The 17,268-nt window shown below is 34.1% G+C and overlaps 3 protein-coding genes across 3 annotated transcripts; 2 read left to right on the forward strand and 1 right to left on the reverse strand.

Moving 5' to 3' along the window:
• The first annotated feature begins 441 nt into the window (after positions 1-441).
• Positions 442-3,095, forward strand: LOC117915206. Its single transcript, XM_034830770.1, has 3 exons — positions 442-906; positions 1,201-1,908; positions 3,006-3,095. The coding sequence occupies exons 1-3, from the start codon at positions 442-444 to the stop codon at positions 3,093-3,095; spliced, it is 1,263 nt and encodes a 420-aa protein (XP_034686661.1).
• A 3,476-nt stretch (positions 3,096-6,571) lies between these two features.
• LOC117915000 (cell division cycle 20.2, cofactor of APC complex-like) lies at positions 6,572-9,070 on the reverse strand. Its single transcript, XM_034830540.1, has 6 exons — positions 8,951-9,070; positions 8,738-8,790; positions 8,005-8,280; positions 7,579-7,848; positions 6,912-7,493; positions 6,572-6,825 (listed from the first exon to the last, which is right to left on the reverse strand). Exons 1-6 carry the CDS (start codon positions 8,994-8,996, stop codon positions 6,682-6,684), a joined length of 1,371 nt encoding a protein of 456 aa, XP_034686431.1. The 5' UTR covers positions 8,997-9,070; the 3' UTR covers positions 6,572-6,681.
• Positions 9,071-13,488: 4,418 nt separating this feature from the next.
• LOC117915207 (pentatricopeptide repeat-containing protein At1g04840-like) lies at positions 13,489-15,741 on the forward strand. Its single transcript, XM_034830771.1, has 2 exons — positions 13,489-14,689; positions 14,773-15,741. Exons 1-2 carry the CDS (start codon positions 13,489-13,491, stop codon positions 15,603-15,605), a joined length of 2,034 nt encoding a protein of 677 aa, XP_034686662.1. The 3' UTR covers positions 15,606-15,741.
• Positions 15,742-17,268: the final 1,527 nt, after the last annotated feature.

Raw genomic sequence — 17,268 nt, forward strand, 5'->3', positions numbered from 1 at the left:
AGCTCAGATAATAATTTGGTTTTGTGGTCTCATTTTACATCTTCTGTTCTCCCTAATTACTAAGCACCTGATCGTGACCTTTCTCATAGTCACATTTTGTCTTCTGCACAAACTGGTTTGGGATTTTCTAGTTCAATTGTGTTTGGATTCAATCAATCATCAGGCAACCACCAATCTGCCCATCCAAGCTTTGTGAATGGATTGGCCCTTTCTTATTCTGGTTCTGGCATCATTTCAGTTGCATAAGCTCCAATCCAAGGCTTCATCGGGCAAGAGAGACTCCTAAACAGATTAGTCTAAAGCTAGCAATTGACAAGGAAAAGAACCCAGTTTTATTTGCAGAATCTGATATAGATTTTGTAGATGTTCTCTTCAGTTTTCTCACCTTGCCAATGGGAACTATTCTAAAGATTGGCTGACAAGAAATCAGGTGTGGGATGCATGGATTACTTATATAAGAACGTTGAGGCTCTTGATGAACAATTTCTACAATCAAAAGAATGCAAGACCATGTTGCTCAATCCCAGAAGTGCTCACGACATTCATTGTAAGAACTTGGTTCTGAAGATTGATGATACAGAGCCTACTAAAATCTACATGTGCTCAAAACTGTTCTGCCCTATTAAAACTCCCAATAAGAAAGCTTACTGTTTGTCTAGTATGGTTGAGAATTCTGAATGTAGTTGTGGACAAGCAATGGATAAGGAAGTATTTCTAGAATACCAAGAGGGGATCATAGATGGAAATGGGGTATTCATGAAAGGAACATCAAGAATGTTTATGATCACAGATGATTTGCATATCACACCCGTTTCCATGTCAGATAGCCTTGCAATGTTTCAGAAACTCAGATTGGAAAGCGGCAATGGCATTGAAGTAAGGACTGTAATAGTCGATGAAGAAGAGGTACTTTTAGAATGCACCACCTAAATGAATATTTACTAGAAAGGGTACATCGATTGGCTTCTTTTTGTCACCTTTTGAAAAAAGGCTGAAAATAGCTACCACAGAGGAATCTTATTTTAAATATTTTTCAGCATTTTCTTCATTAATTATATTCTAATTTATGGATGATTGAGTTTCTGATTATCACTAATTCCAATAAATTTATTTTCACCAAAATAAACGAGATTTGATAGCAACCATGTCCTCTTATAATCCTTACTATATATGTTCCTTTTGTTGTTTGTCTTGAGCTAGGTTTTGCATCTACTCAAGCGTTCATTACTATCCAAGACTCCTATGACAGATACATTCTTATCGAATGAAGAGAATACAGAAAATGCAGCACCTTTTGAACCACTAAGCAGGCCCAATCACCTTGAAAATAGGTTTAGGAAGATGAAGGTAAAGCTCCTTATCAACAAATCCAGCAGGAGGGTTTTATGCCTAGAAGCTAAAGAAGACTTTATGAACCTGGTGCTTAGCTTTCTTACATTGCCTCTTGGTTCTATAATAAGACTGTTAAGGGGACATTCTTCCCTGGGGAGTGTAGACAACTTGTATAAAAGTGTGGGAAGCTTGAAGATGGAGGATTTTTTCAATTCTACCAAAAGTAAGGATTTGCTTCTTAATCCTAAACTTCCACTGCATTTCAGTTTGAATGAACAGCTACCACTCAAAGAGGGGGACCCAATAACCCCTGAAAGTCGTAGATGTGCTGATTGCTTCGGGAAAAATATGGTTTGCTTATATCCATGGGGTGAAAAGCTTTGCTTTATGAACCCTAAACTTTCTGGTCAGGAAGCACGTGAAGGAGGATTCATTAAGAAGGAAACATTACTACTGATTAATGATGACCTAACAATTCAACCTTTATCTCCTATCAATGGCATCCTTGACCTTGACAAACTTAAAGTCCTTGTAAGCAACTCAGAGGAGCATGAGGTTGAAGTAGGGGAAGAGGAGGTACATCTGAATCTCTTTCTCCATAGACACCACACACATATATATGCATTCAATTGCGTCTATCAAGATATATATATATATATATATATATATATATATATATATATGCATTCAATTGCTAAACATTCCTCTATGTACAATTAGTTATTAAGACAGTTTTACAATATTTACTTTGGAGAGATTTTAATAATACTAAATAATATCAGGTTCTTCGTTCTTAATGATAGAAAAAAAGATTGTAGAAACTTAGATTGAAAATTCCATTCATAAAAACCTTGGCCTTCTATTTTTACCTTTAGTTTTATAATTGGATAATATATTGTGTTCAACATCTGAAAATAATTTTCCTTATTTTAAGCAGTATAAAGAAATGTTGCAAAGATCAACTTCCGAGTTTTATGATTGTTAACTATTTATTTAGTAATTATAATAAAAGGTGGTAATATAAAATTAAATTATGATTATTGTAGATTTTATGAGGTTTTCCTTTGCTTGTTCAAAAACCAATTTTTTTTATTTATTTTGTTCATTTTTGGCTGTAGTAACTTAATCAGTAGTTTATTTCAATGTGAACCCAAAGCATATAGTGGCAAAACAGGGCCCTAGGAAGTGCACTTTGGATAGGTCCCCTACCTCCAATAATCTTGGGCAAAATGGCTACTCTGAAGAATCAAACCTATGCATACACCTATTGATAAAATATAAATTTTTAGTAATAATGCAGGTAGTAATTAAGAAATTAAAATCAGTAAGGTTCTTTTTCATTCCAATAGCTTAAAACTATAATCGAAGTTCACTTTGGTTCATAGATGACCTTTTTTTTTCTTGTTTTCGATAAGCATTTGGGTTCATGGCTGACTTAAAGAAAGAGGATTACTGGATTCCCCAACAAATCCTGGTTCATTAATGAACAAATAAATATCCAGAAAGCACTAACTTTTCCCGAATTAACTGATAATACACCACAATTTACTATATCATTCTAATGTTTCTAGGGAATCTAGCTCATATAAATGCAATATAATGTAAATTTAGGTTTTGAAATTTAACCATCCACTCATTCCTATTGCAGACTAATTTGTACTTTTATTATGCAGGCTTTAACTCTTCTCAAGGCTTCTTTAATCTCCAGGAGTGTTCTGAATCATGTGTTCAAACCAAATGATCTGGGACAAATGCTTGGCTAGTGAGTGCCCAAACGCTTCCCAGCATGTAAAAGGCCAGCATTGGCCTCACTCACTTGGGTTGTGTCCAGTCAACACCCTCAAGACTAATGAGAGGGAGTTTGTTGTCTTTTGGATCTTACAGATAATCTAAGGCAGTTAAGCCTCGGATCCTCATCAGTACTGTTTTTATTGGTTTTTTTGTTGGGTTCTATTTGTCGGTTTTTATTCTTTTTCCTTCTCTGGGTTTTCTTTACACTTCTCATGCACTCAGGTTGTGCCTTCTGTAGCACTTCATCTTTGATTTCTTAGTTACTGAAACTTAACCTCTGGCTCAGACTAGCATGGACTCTATGTTCCCAATAATATAATATAAGTATGCTTCTACATCCATCACTGAATTTGGCCTTGTGGTCAACATTGAAAATTTTTTGCTCAAAACCAACCAGCTGTTTTAGTCCAAAGGCTCAATCTCTAAGCTGGAATTACCTAACTAAAGATGACACTTTTTCTGCCTATAAGCCCTATACCAACAGGCAACACAAACTCTATAATCTTCATCAACTTGTTTTGGTTTTATAATATACCATGCAACCATTTTACCTTCTATGAAAATGGTTACATTGGTTCTATGATTATGTATATTCTTTTTGAAAACACATAGATTTTATACATACTACTATAATTAAAGACTTTCTTAATATCCTCCAATGGGACAATTTTTAAATTTAGAAAATTCGGTATAAGTGAAATTTGAACCAAAAGAAATTCACCGTCAACAAGTTCACAAACAGTAGCTTTGTTCAACTACGCTAACCCTGAACCTCTTGCTTAAGAGCCAATTAAGAATTTAGAAACTGACATTGCAGTGAGCTCTAATTGGTCAAGATGTAGATGGTAAAGTGCTAGGAACTGTCAGGTAGGGGGTAAGCCTAGGGTTCAAATATCCAAATATTTGTGCATAACAAAGAAAAAATAAGAAGCTGAGGAGATATATCATTTGGCAATAAGGGCTTGTTAGGCAAGATGGTTCTAACGCCAACTATTCCTCTGGTGTGTGCTCTGTGCTTGATCATTGGAGGCAATAAACAATTTAAGAAGGAAAGATAAAAAGCAGAAAATTCTGGTTTAGGGTTGAGGTTGAAATCTTTTGAAATCTCAGTACAGGCTGTCAAAGGTAGGGTGGAAGCTGAAGTTTGGAAAGGGGACATGGGTTCTCTAGTTGGATTAGATTTGGAGAAAAGCATCTTTCGTTTGAGAGGCCATTTCCAAAGAGGAATGGAAAGAAGGGGGAAGTGGTACAGAGTCTACAGACTGCTGCTCCATAGTAATGAGGAGGGCAGTATCAGCTGTACTCGGTTTGCTTTGTGGAGGCAAGGAGGTTAGCTTTGGGGTTCTCAGAAGGCAGGGGGTTTCTTGGGGGTTGAGTCATTCTAGCTAACAAATTATGGAGACTTTGGGTGGTCTTTCCTGTCCCTGAAGCTGACCCTTTTACTAAGGTCCCCTCTGCAGAGAGCAGTTAGAAGGATACCAAAAAGGGAGAGTCCTTTGATGAGCTTGTGAGGGAGGCCCAATATAGGTAGGTACTGCAGTGTGGATACAATTAGGGGAGAAGGAGTTGAGCAGTAAGATGAAGGGGGCTGCAATGTTGTTTAGTGGGTAGGCTGGGGGATTTCACACCAAGCTCCAGATCTAATTTTGTTGAAGAGGTGGGGTGTATAACTGAAACCAAAGAGGGCATGCATTTGGCCTTGTCAGGGAGCTCCCTTATCTTGTTTGGATTTGAGGCAGTTTCTGATGCAGAGTTGGTCCCTAAACAGGGTTGAGAAGGTAAAAGAATAAAATTCTGTTTTAGATAGTATTGATAAAAAGAAAAAAGAAAAAATTCTGTTTTAGATAGTGGAGTCCCAGAGGTGGGATACTGTGGGGAAGAAGTTCATACTAGAGAACCTTGTGTGAGAGTAGTTGGGTTGTCATTGCATTTCTAGGATAGGGAGTTGTTCAAGTAGCTTAGGGACTTTTGGAGGGGGATTGTGGCAGTGGATGAAGATACCATGAATCGCCAAAACTTATATAAAGGTGTTAGGACAATGCCGATGGCAACGGTGGTGGGCTGTTGGTGGGAAATCCCATGGTAACTAACCTTAAAATTATGTTGGATAAACTAAGCTAACCATACAAATTTCAATTGAGCTAAAGTAGCTAATAAATAGAATGGAAAAAATCAGAGCACATTTTATCCATATTCTCATGTCCTGAGATCTAGGAATTAAGGAATCTAACACTATACTTAGCTAGAGCACACTAAAACCCGACATCTGTACCTGCATCCATGTAACATGGATGCACATACCCATTTCTCAATTGTTCATTTTTCATGTTGTCATTCATCTATCTCAACACTATCATCTTGGCTATGATCATTTCCAAACACAATTCCAAACCAAAATTCTCAAAACTCCATAATAATAACAAAAGGGTCCCATGCCTTTGGTAAATCGAATCCCATTTTCAACCCTAGCCTTCCTCGTCTTTTACTAGTTGACCCTAACAATATTTTCCTCCATTCTCTTCCTAGTTATCCTCATTTTCTTAGCAACCAAACAGATTACGAATGGATCAGAATATGACATATTTCGTAAGGTAATGTCCCTGTTCCCTCGCACGAGTCCTAGGAGGCCCTCAAGATCGCTGAAGGAACCGATGCACATGTCCGTGGAAGCCACCAAATGAAAAAAAGTAAAACAAACAACACCAACAACAACAAAGCCAATCCTCTCACCATTTCATCCAATAAAAACAATTAAAAAAAAAATCAAGAATGGAAAGAGTAACCTTACCAGTATCAGTATCGTCGATGAGGACGACTTCAAGAGAGTTCTGGAAAACGACTATTCTGTACTCTCACATGTCTGTGCAAGGCTTCACTATCTCAACCTGTTCCTGCTCCACTGCCAATTTTCCCATTCTTGGAAAGAATCTGAAAGATTATTTAGAAATCAGAATAATTGTTTTGGAGATCAAACCAAGAATAAATAAATATCATAAAAACAAAATGCCCCCATTCCAAAAATTTGTTTTTTCTTTGTTACAAAAATCTATTTATCAAAACCCTAATTCACAAATAAAATTGAAAAAGAAAAACACTAAACTCAAAAATCAAATTTAGGGAATCACCCCACCCCACCCATGCGCCCCCAGTTTCAAAAATCAAAACAATTGTATCAATAATCAAAAACTCTATTACAAATCAAAGGAAAACCTAGACTCAGAATCGAAAAAAAAAAATCCAGAAATCAAAATAATTATTTCATAAATAAAACAAAAAAATCAATTAAAAAAATCTGTTTAACAAACCCTAATTTAGAAATAAAGTAGGAGAACAAAGAAAGAGACTCAAAAATCAAAATTAGGGAAACCTCCTATTTCAAAAAAGTGCTAGGAAAAATGAAAAATCACATTTTTGTGTTTGGCTTGGATGAAAAATGTGAAAGAAAATCTCATATGATGAAAATTGGTAATTTAAGTTGAAAGAATATGGAGAGATTTTATCGAGCTTAAAAACATATTTTCTTCTTTCCCTGATACTTCCTAATACCCAAACAAAACCCTAACGGATTCGCCTTATATGAGGAAATGGCCCAGGATGCTCTGCTTTTGGTGCAACTTTTTTCACTTCTGGCATGCCAAAAGCATTCCAGAACTTGAGAGTCTCATCTCCTGCAGCAGTTGCCACTGTACGTCCATCTGGACTCTGCCACAAGAGTTGATCAAGAATATTAGAACATATAAAGATTTGGTACTCAGAAACATTCACTAAACTAAGGTCCATTTTATTACCTGAGCCATGAAAAGAACTCTGGATGTATGACCAGTAAGCTCAGCAATCTTCACCATTGATGGATACATCCAGAGGGTGAGTTGATTCTGCATAAAGCCGTGGGAGCTAAGCAACTCACGCTCGTTCTTGTTCCACAGCAGAGCACAGACTTGTGAGCCAGTGTCCACTGAGTTCAAGCATGCGCCAGTGTGGGTGTTCCAAAACTTTATGCAACAATCACTCCCACCTCCTCCAGATGCCAGCAAATTGCGCTGAAAAGGGCACCAAGCAAGTGCTTTTACTGCAGCAGTGTGATCCTCAAGCCTGTGAAGCCACTGAGAACGTGAATGCATAGAGGCCATTGACCTATCCCATATGTAGAGTAAATTGTCATTTCCTCCACTCGCTAACTGTTGGCCAGAGGTAGACCATTTCAGTCCACAAACCTCTTGCCGGTGTCCTCTAAAAGTTGCCACAATGTGCGAGTGCACTCTTACATCATTGTTAATGATCTGACCATCCATTCCCCCAGTTGTAAGGATGTGGTTTTTCCAATCTAGAGAACCAACTCGTGATTGGTGGCCACCTCTCAGAGTCCTCAGCTGCAGAATTGATAGAACATCACTGTATTAGGAAATCATCAACAAAAGACCATTCCAAAGGTTAAAACAAAGAAAAATTACATACCAGTCGATTAGCTGTAGAATCCCATAGCTGAACATCAGAATTGTTCAAGCCAATGGCAATATATTGTCCATCAGCAGCCCAACTCACACTTGTAACAGGGCCATTCTCATCATCAACAGTGACAAGCTCTGAGGCAGAACCATTTGAAGCATCCCACAAATATACCGTGTTTTGAAGAGCAAGTGCAAGAACATTGCTGCTACCCCAATCCATTAAGTTCAAGCAAAAATCATCTATAATATCAGGAGCATCCAATGCCCTCTCAGGAGTCTGTCGCATCCGATCAAATCAAAAACAATAACAAAAGGAAAAAAAAAATCAGATAAAGTAAAGCTTAACAATCATATATCTGAAACAAGTAGAGATCAAATGAGTCAGTAAATATCATAAACTCCATTTTATTGACCTAATCTGAATTTGTCCAACCTGAGGAATATGCCGCAGAGGCTTTGAGGGCTTGGATTGATGAACAGAAGAATAGAATTCATCCGGTATCAATTTTACTGGAGTATGTGGTTTATTCTTAAAGGCGAGGATGCGAGAGCGATTCATGTTGAATGTCTCAGCCAGTAGTTTCAAGTAGGCCTCTTTGGATTGAGACATGACAACACTTTGGTTCTCTTTGCCTTTCCCCCTTTCAGTCAACATGTAATGGGCAAAGTCAAAGTCCATTGCTGATCTGTTTGGAATGAATCTGTCCAACTGAAAAGCAACAAAGAACCATTAAATCAAATATTCAAAACAGAAATCATTCTAATATATATTTTTTTTTATAGACAAAGAGAAAAATAAATTAAAACACACCTAAACAGGGGGCGCTCCCTACGTACACAGGCAGTATACAAAGAAAGCCAAAACAAGGCAACAAAAGAAAGAAAAAACCTAGAAACAAATAACAACCCACTTCCAAAATTCCAACTGGTCCCTATCCTCACAAAAAAGAAGAGTATCATCTGCAAACAACATATGGGAAACTGAAACCCCTTCTCCATGTCTCCCCATTACCTTGAAACCCCTAATGAAACCTTTCTCCTCAGCTCTTAATATTAAACTGATATTATTGTGTCATTGTAATATGCATGTTTAACAGAAATCATTCAACAAAATAAATATCATAAAAACAAAATGGCCCCATACAGAAATCCATTTTTTTTCTTACATTTTCCCAGCTCTGAAGAAACTGCACCTGTTGAGGGCAAGAATTCAAAGACCCTGCATCCATAACATTTAATGAGAACCAAAGACCAGACTTTAAAAAAAAAAAATCAAAACCCTAAATTGGAGCAATTTCGCTGAAATCTAAACGAGAAGCATTTAATTAAAATCAAATTGTGAATCAATGAAAGCGGTTAAGGGTTGGGGAGGGTTTCACCTCTGGAGAGCCGTCCAAGGAGGAGGACCGAAAGGGGGTCAGCCATCGATTGCGGGGATCGATTTCGGGGATCGATTGCGGGGGATCGATTGCGGGGGATCGATTGCAGGGATCGATTGCAGGGGAGCGAGGGAGAGAGATTGCGGGGAGCGATGAGAAGTTCCTGGAATTTTCCAACGGTAAGTGCGGGAGAGAAATTGAAAGAAAGAAAGTGCGGGAGAGAAATTGAAAGAAAGAAAGTGCGGGATGTTATAACGGTAGCCAGCTTGAAAAGGTAAAACTCAGGCCAGCTCGCAGCTGCCTCTAAGGCCCGGCCCAGCGGGATAAATTGGGTTAGGGCAGGCTTTGGTTCTCCGGCCCAAACCGGTCCGGTTTGGCCCAACCCATTTCAAGCCTAAATTTCAGTTTTAAACTTCAAAAGCAAGGGGGAAAAATGGTGAAGAAAAAAAAAAAAAAAAAAACACCGAGTGTAGTTGATTGACAGCAAAATGTGAGTTGCTCTCAACCCTGAAAATCTTTCCTTGTTCTCTGAGGTAAAATCCCTAGTTTTTTCTTCTCCTTTTCTCATCGGCCAATTTATTTATTTTTAATTATATTTATTTTTTATTATTATATTTAATTTAATAATATATATATATAAAATAACACGAAATTTGTTTGAATAAAATAATTTTTTTTTTTCACTTTATAAAAATATTACAGATTTAATTCAAACCTTATTAAAAATAAAAATAAAAAAAGTTTTGAAATTATAAATAAATTAAATAATAAATATTTTTTTTTGTAAAATATGAATAGTAATATTGTAATAAAATCATGAATTATAAATTTTTTTATGAAAAAAAATACTACTTTAGTATATATGATAAAAATATAAATATAACGTCTTGATAAAATCATAATTGATTTTTTTTAGTTAATAATAATAACAATAATTGGTAATAATATTTTATTTAAAATAAATTTAAAACAAATAAAGTTTAACTTTTTTAACATGTAAATAAATCAAACTTTTGATTATTGAGTATTCAATTACAAATAGAGTATTATGAAATGTCTTGATTTAATTTAAAATTAATTAAATCCTTATTTATTCGAAATAATTTCTTAAATTTAGAAGGTTTATGAAAGAATTTAAAATATTAATTATATTTTACTTAATTTAGAATTTATTTATTACTGAGAAAATTAAAAAAAAATATAATTGTATATACAAAAGAAATAACAAAGTCATGATTTAAAATGTATTAATTTTGGTTTATTATTTTTTGTACTAATAAGATCTATCTTTTTTAGTTTCAAATTCATTTAAAATTATTGAACTTATTAATTGAAATTCATTTCTCAAGTAAAAAAAAATGTATAAAAAAAATAATTATGTGTGTAAAAGATATAATAGAGCCTTATGGACCGATGTTTATACATAAGTTTCTAACCATTAATTGGATCATTATGCCTAAAATCCAATGCTCTAATTCTTACTTAATTTGAAGTTTATTTGCATAGATTTGTTGTGTGACTTTCTAATGTTATTGGGTTTTATAACTTTCTAGTACTAATTAAATAAATTTTGAATTTCAAATTATTTTTAAAAATTAATAAAATTAATGTATAAAGTATAACTTAATTTGAAATTTTTTTGTTAGAAGAAAAAATTTAGAGAAATTCAAAGAAATTTAGAAAAACTTATATAAATAAAGGAAAATCATATTTGAAGATTTCTAGCATCGGTATTGGATTGTGGATAAAAAAGAAGAATGATATCGTACTCAATTTTATTTATTTTTTATTGTTTCTTAATTCCTTTATATATTTTTAAAATTTTTAAAATTGATGAAAATATTTTTTACTTGTTCACTAAAACTATTTTTTGTTTTACTTTATTTTTTTATAATTAGATATTGAGAACAACAGTAAGACAATGCTATGAATTTTTAAAAACAATTTTTTTTTTCATAAAAAAGGAAAATATTTTTTAATCATACCACAAAACATACTCTATATTACACAAAACCTAGAAAAATGCTATGAATGACAAAATTATTATTCCATGGTTCATTCCAAATACCTTTTTGACCCATTTAATCAAAATGAAATTAATTTCCACAAAATCGACCAATTTTTTATTGACCAAATTAAGACAACTTTTCTTTTCACATTCTAGAAATAAAACTCACAAGCTAGCTTGTAAATGAAATTAATTTTATATCAATATATTTAATTTCAAGTTTTGTAGATTAGTACTTATCATTTATAATATATCTTTATATTTAGAATCCATAGAATGAATAAAAATATTTGTCATATCTATTGAAATGTAAAAGTAATTTATGCCCATACTATAGGGTTATTCAACTGGTAGAGAAAATCTCTTTTCCTCGAATATTTTAATGGGTTATGGGTACTCTCACCTCGATGTTGAATATTTGTTCAAAGGGTCACTGTTCGCCGTGTCGATGATTTCGACACAAGATCTAGGAAGATACATCGAAGAATCAATATTTCCTAAGTTTATTATTTTTATTTTCATGGGTTTTTTTTCTCATTTTTATTAAATTTTCAAAAAATTGAGGAAATTTTTGCAATTATTGGGATTTTTTTTCTCATTGTCACTCAATTATGAGCATATTAATTGTAAAATTAATTGATTAAAAGAGATGAAATAATCTTCATATTTTTAAATTTAATTTTTTTCAAGTACAAAGAATCCCACTATTACTACACCAAACATTCAATATTGATGGCTTCCAACCCTATACTTAGGTAACATGTCTTATTTATAATTTAAAGAGAATATTAATTTATTAATTTATGATAATAAATAAACTAATAAACCACATTCATTCAGTATGATATGAACTTAATAATTTATGAATTCATTAATTTCAAAAATTTTAACATCAATGTGAATCCTTCCATTTTAATTAGAGTTATTTATGATATTATTATTAATTTCCTCTTAACCTCCCAAATCAATTCATATTCTACCAAAGTATACTTTACGGCGCACATGATCCATATCTATTTTTCTACGTTCATATTCAACTCATTGGCTTTGAATTAGTTTCATTGTACACATTATAAATCTACTTAGTTGACCTTTCAACTAACTCATTTTGAATCTTTCTTCTAAATATGAATAATACATGCATTATAACTAATTTTAATTGTATTATTTAAAAAAATAAAAATGGTGAATTAAGCATATGTTAAAAGCCAGAGATTAACCAACGACAACTTTCTATCTAATATCATCTTTGACACTGTAGAGGGTTATATTACATTGCAAAAAACCTCAATAAAAAACAAAGAAAAATGGAGAATGTGAAGAATCTTGGAGGAAAAACGAAAAATAAGAAAACTTCATTATGTGATTTTTAAAATGGGTAAGGCACTAATATTTGTTTTTTATATGTTGATCTTTATTTTAAGGTTTAAACTTCACTAAAAAAGAGAGCAATATGAATTTAAAGAGGAGAGAACTAGGTAGCAAAAATGGCATGGAAAAGAATTAAGAATGAGAGAAAGATGGCGTTTATTTAAGGGAATAAAGAAAAGTGAAAATATTCAAAGATGGTTCTTTCCTCAAAGGAGTAAAAAAGGTTATTTTTTCAATTTCAAGCTTATTTTGGTCCTTTTTAACCAAATATCACTTTTTAAATCAAATATCCTAGAAAAATAACACTTACACATTCAAAAGTGATTTATGAAGCAAAGTTCTCATAATATAATGTGACATATAAAAATAAAAAAAAAATTAATTCTACATATATATATATATATATATATATATATATATATATATATATATATATATATATTAGGAATTACAAAAGGCAAATTCAAGACAGAGTGTTATTTAAATTTGTTCCCATCCTTGTTTCAAAAGAAAAGAAAAAAAACTAAATGGGCATGCCAAAGCGAATATGGCAAATGCAAGATAGGGCAGGTACAAGAATTCCCTATACCTGTTTTACCCTATTTATTTTTTCAAAATTTAATTATATTAAAAATAAATATAATTTATAAATAAAGAAATATTATAAAATTTAAATTTTATTTTTTTAAGAAGTAGATTTTTTATTTTATTTTAGTTAAAGGGGACCAAAAAAATTAAAATGATTTATTTTTATTTAATTATATATATAAATGGGTAGGGTGGAATAAGATAATACCCGAATCCACTTTGAACTTAACCTTGATTAAAAAAAAATTATTTCTAAACCATCTTTAACATGTTTCTTCTAATCTCAAATCCATCTTGTTTAGAGTGAGATGAGACAAATACTAAAAAAAAATCCACTTCATTACCATCCTATGTATCATGGAGTAATGTCTAAATAGGGGATTGCATTTGAATTTGAATTTTTTCATTTGAATCTTCCATTAATAAAAATTTAAGATAAATTGGTTCAATGGAATCATTTGAAGAATAAAATAGATCATTTAAGCATATCTTGAATTTGGAGAGAAAAAAAGGAAAAATTGAAGGGAGAAGGAATTAAATCACTAGTGTTAAGACTTAATGGAAGGCTGGCATGTCAAAATCACAAGGACTAAAAGCTCTCAACGCTCTGTTCAAACCAACCTCCCCTCCCGCCAAAACAACCACCGTCACCACCGCCACAAGGGCTCATGGACCCTCTCGCTCCCCGGAAACCCACTTCATTCCCCTCATACACGCCTCCAACACCCTTCCTCAACTCCACCAAATCCACGCCCAAATCTTCCTCCATAATCTCTTCTCCAATAGCCGGGTGGTTACTCAGCTCATTTCCTCCTCTTGTTCGCTCAAATCCCTCGATTACGCCCTTTCCATCTTTCGTTGTTTTGATCACCCCAACTTGTTTGTTTTCAACGCTTTGATTCGTGGGCTTGCTGAGAATTCTCGATTTGAGGGCTCTGTTTCGCATTTTGTGCTAATGTTGAGGTTGAGTATTCGACCTGATCGATTAACTCTGCCGTTTGTGCTCAAATCTGTGGCGGCTTTGGTTGATGTAGGGCTTGGGAGATGTCTTCATGGTGGAGTCATGAAGCTTGGGCTTGAGTTCGATTCTTTTGTTCGGGTCTCGTTGGTTGATATGTATGTTAAAATTGGGGAGTTGGGTTTTGGTTTGCAGCTGTTTGATGAAAGTCCTCAGAGAAATAAAGCAGAGAGTATTCTGCTGTGGAATGTTTTGATTAATGGGTGTTGTAAAGTGGGGGATTTGAGTAAGGCTGCTTCGCTTTTTGAGGCAATGCCGGAGAGAAATGCGGGTTCTTGGAATAGTTTGATTAATGGGTTTGTCAGAAATGGAGATTTGGACCGAGCTAAAGAGCTTTTTGTTCAGATGCCGGAGAAGAATGTGGTTTCTTGGACCACAATGATTAATGGGTTTTCACAGAATGGGGACCATGAAAAGGCTTTATCAATGTTTTGGAGGATGCTGGAGGAGGGCGTGAGGCCTAATGATCTAACTGTTGTTTCTGCTCTTTTGGCTTGCACCAAAATTGGAGCTCTCCAAGTTGGAGAACGAATCCACAATTATCTCTCGAGCAATGGTTTCCAGTTGAACAGAGGGATTGGGACTGCTCTGGTTGACATGTATGCAAAGTGTGGGAATATCAAGTCTGCTAGCCGGGTTTTTGTTGAGACAAAAGGGAAGGACCTTCTTACTTGGAGTGTCATGATATGGGGGTGGGCAATCCATGGATGTTTTGATCAAGCTCTTCAATGCTTTGTAAAGATGAAATCTGCAGGTTTGAGATCTTTCAGTGTTGTATGAAATTTTATTTGATTATCTAAATAAATCTATAAGAATTGAAATTTGTCCTACTTGCAGGAATAAACCCAGATGAGGTTATATTTCTTGCCATCTTAACTGCGTGTTCTCATTCCGGGAACGTAGATCAGGGGCTTAATTTCTTTGAAAGCATGAGGCTTGACTACTCCATTGAGCCTACCATGAAACATTATACATTAATTGTAGATCTGTTAGGCAGGGCAGGCCGGCTGGATGAAGCTCTAAGTTTCATTCAGAGCATGCCGATAAATCCTGATTTTGTGATATGGGGAGCACTCTTTTGTGCCTGCAGGGCTCACAAAAACATTGAAATGGCAGAACTTACTGCAGAGAAGCTCCTGCAGCTTGAACCTAAGCATCCTGGAAGCTATGTTTTTCTGTCAAACGTTTATGCTGCAGTGGGAAGATGGGAAGATGTAGAAAGAGTGAGAACTTTAATGAAGAATAGAGGTGTAGAGAAAGATCCTGGGTGGAGCTATATTGAAGTGGAGGGCCAAGTGCATAGTTTTGTAGCTGGTGATCATGCTCATGTGCGTGCAGAAGAGATAAGCCTAAAACTAGAGGAGATAACAGCAAGTGCAAAGCAAGAAGGATACATGCCTGAAACTGCATGGGTACTTCACAATATTGAAGAAGAAGAGAAGGAAGATGCGTTGGGAAGCCATAGTGAGAAGTTGGCACTTGCCTTTGGGCTCATTAGTACTGCTCCGGGGTCAACCATAAGGATTGTGAAGAACCTGAGAGTCTGTGGGGATTGCCACTCCATGATGAAATATGCTAGTAAGCTGAGTCGAAGGGAGATCGTATTGAGAGATATAAAGCGATTTCATCATTTCAAGGATGGATCTTGCTCTTGTGGAGACTACTGGTAATACAGTAAGCTACCCAGCTTGCTTGTATAACATTTTTCTGGTGAAGTTTTGTCAACTCACATTTTTCATTTATATTTATCTAACCATTTGTCAGATTGACTTAATAAAGCTATCTCAATTATTTGGGTGTTGGTAACTTCCCTTTCCACTTTTTCACCTTGCTTAGGCTATGTGTTCTCATAAATCACGACCCCTATGTTTTTCTTCTCTCATTCAATCAATTTTTATCCCCTATACTTGTTCTTTCAGGACTTTCATCTTAAACCATCAACCCTTTTGGTGGTGAACTCATTTGCCTTTGTTGCATGTGACCAAACCTACTAGTCTTTATATGTTTTTGGGTGTACCAAACTTAGAGATTGCAAACATTTATGTTAGTTAAATACATGAAAAGGTATGACCAGTGTGGGTCTTGCGTTAGTCTTGCCTAGTAAGACCCGATTGCACTTGCCATGATCTTGTCTAACATGACTTGTGTAACGACTCATTCTCACCAATGTAGATACTGTTCGTTTTAGGCCTAATGGGCTCTTACGGCTTTAAAGAGCATCTACATAGTCAAGAAAAGTCCACCATGTATATAGTGTCATGAACTTCTTCCCCTAACCAAGGAGGAAAATGTCGTGATATTTTGGCAATATATCGTTGAAATATCGGTCTGACGATATTTCGGGATAAATATCAAGGAATTGGCGATATCTCGCGATATATCGGTGATTTTGGCGATAAATAGACGATTTTCCCCGATATATCGCATGGTCAACGTGGGTCAATAGAGTCAAACGTGCTACAATGAAGTCAAAAGTGCTACAGTGCCGCTACAATGCGCCTCCCCTTTAAAAAGGTTTGGGGTTCACTCCCCTTGCCATCTGGGCTAACTTGCCCTTGTAATATAAAGTGCACCAAACATATATATACTTAAACTCATTATATAAAAAAAATATTAAAAGAATATTTTAAAGAGCAAATTAATTATAATTATTTTATAATTAAATGCAAAATTTTCTTTTAATTAATTACCAAAAATATAAAAATTATATAATTTTCTTCATAATGTTTTTAATATCATTAATAATTAATTAAATATTAAAAAATTATATATATATCATAATCTATTTTATATTGTTTAATACAATTGAATTAAATGAATCATATTTTAATATTAATATATATTTTAAAATTAGATATATTATAATCAAATATCATAATATTATATGTAATTTAATAATAAATGTACACTTATAAAATTCATATTTTTATCGATGCATACGATATTATTATCAAATATGATAAATCATGTTATACATATATTAAAATTTTCAATAAAATAACTTTAAAATGTCTATTATACTTCTAATTATATTATTATGAGGTTTTCCTTACATTTTCATGAGTTTTTAACAATTTTAAGCTTACCGATATTTTTTTCCAAAATATCCGCCGATATATCTCCGATATATCCGTAAAATTGAAGTACCAATATATCCGTGATTACCGATATTTTCATCCTTGCCCCTAACTTATATAAGATATCACAATCAACCTTCTAAGTAGACATGACATTCTCATTGTGTCCCATAGATTGCAAGGTTACACAAACAGAAATCCATTGTGAGGCTAAACAAACAAAGAGTGGTTGAAGATTGATTCTAATACCAATTTG

This window comes from Vitis riparia, chromosome 5 (assembly GCF_004353265.1).
Source record: "Vitis riparia cultivar Riparia Gloire de Montpellier isolate 1030 chromosome 5, EGFV_Vit.rip_1.0, whole genome shotgun sequence".
NCBI classification, from domain to species: Eukaryota; Viridiplantae; Streptophyta; class Magnoliopsida; order Vitales; family Vitaceae; genus Vitis; species Vitis riparia.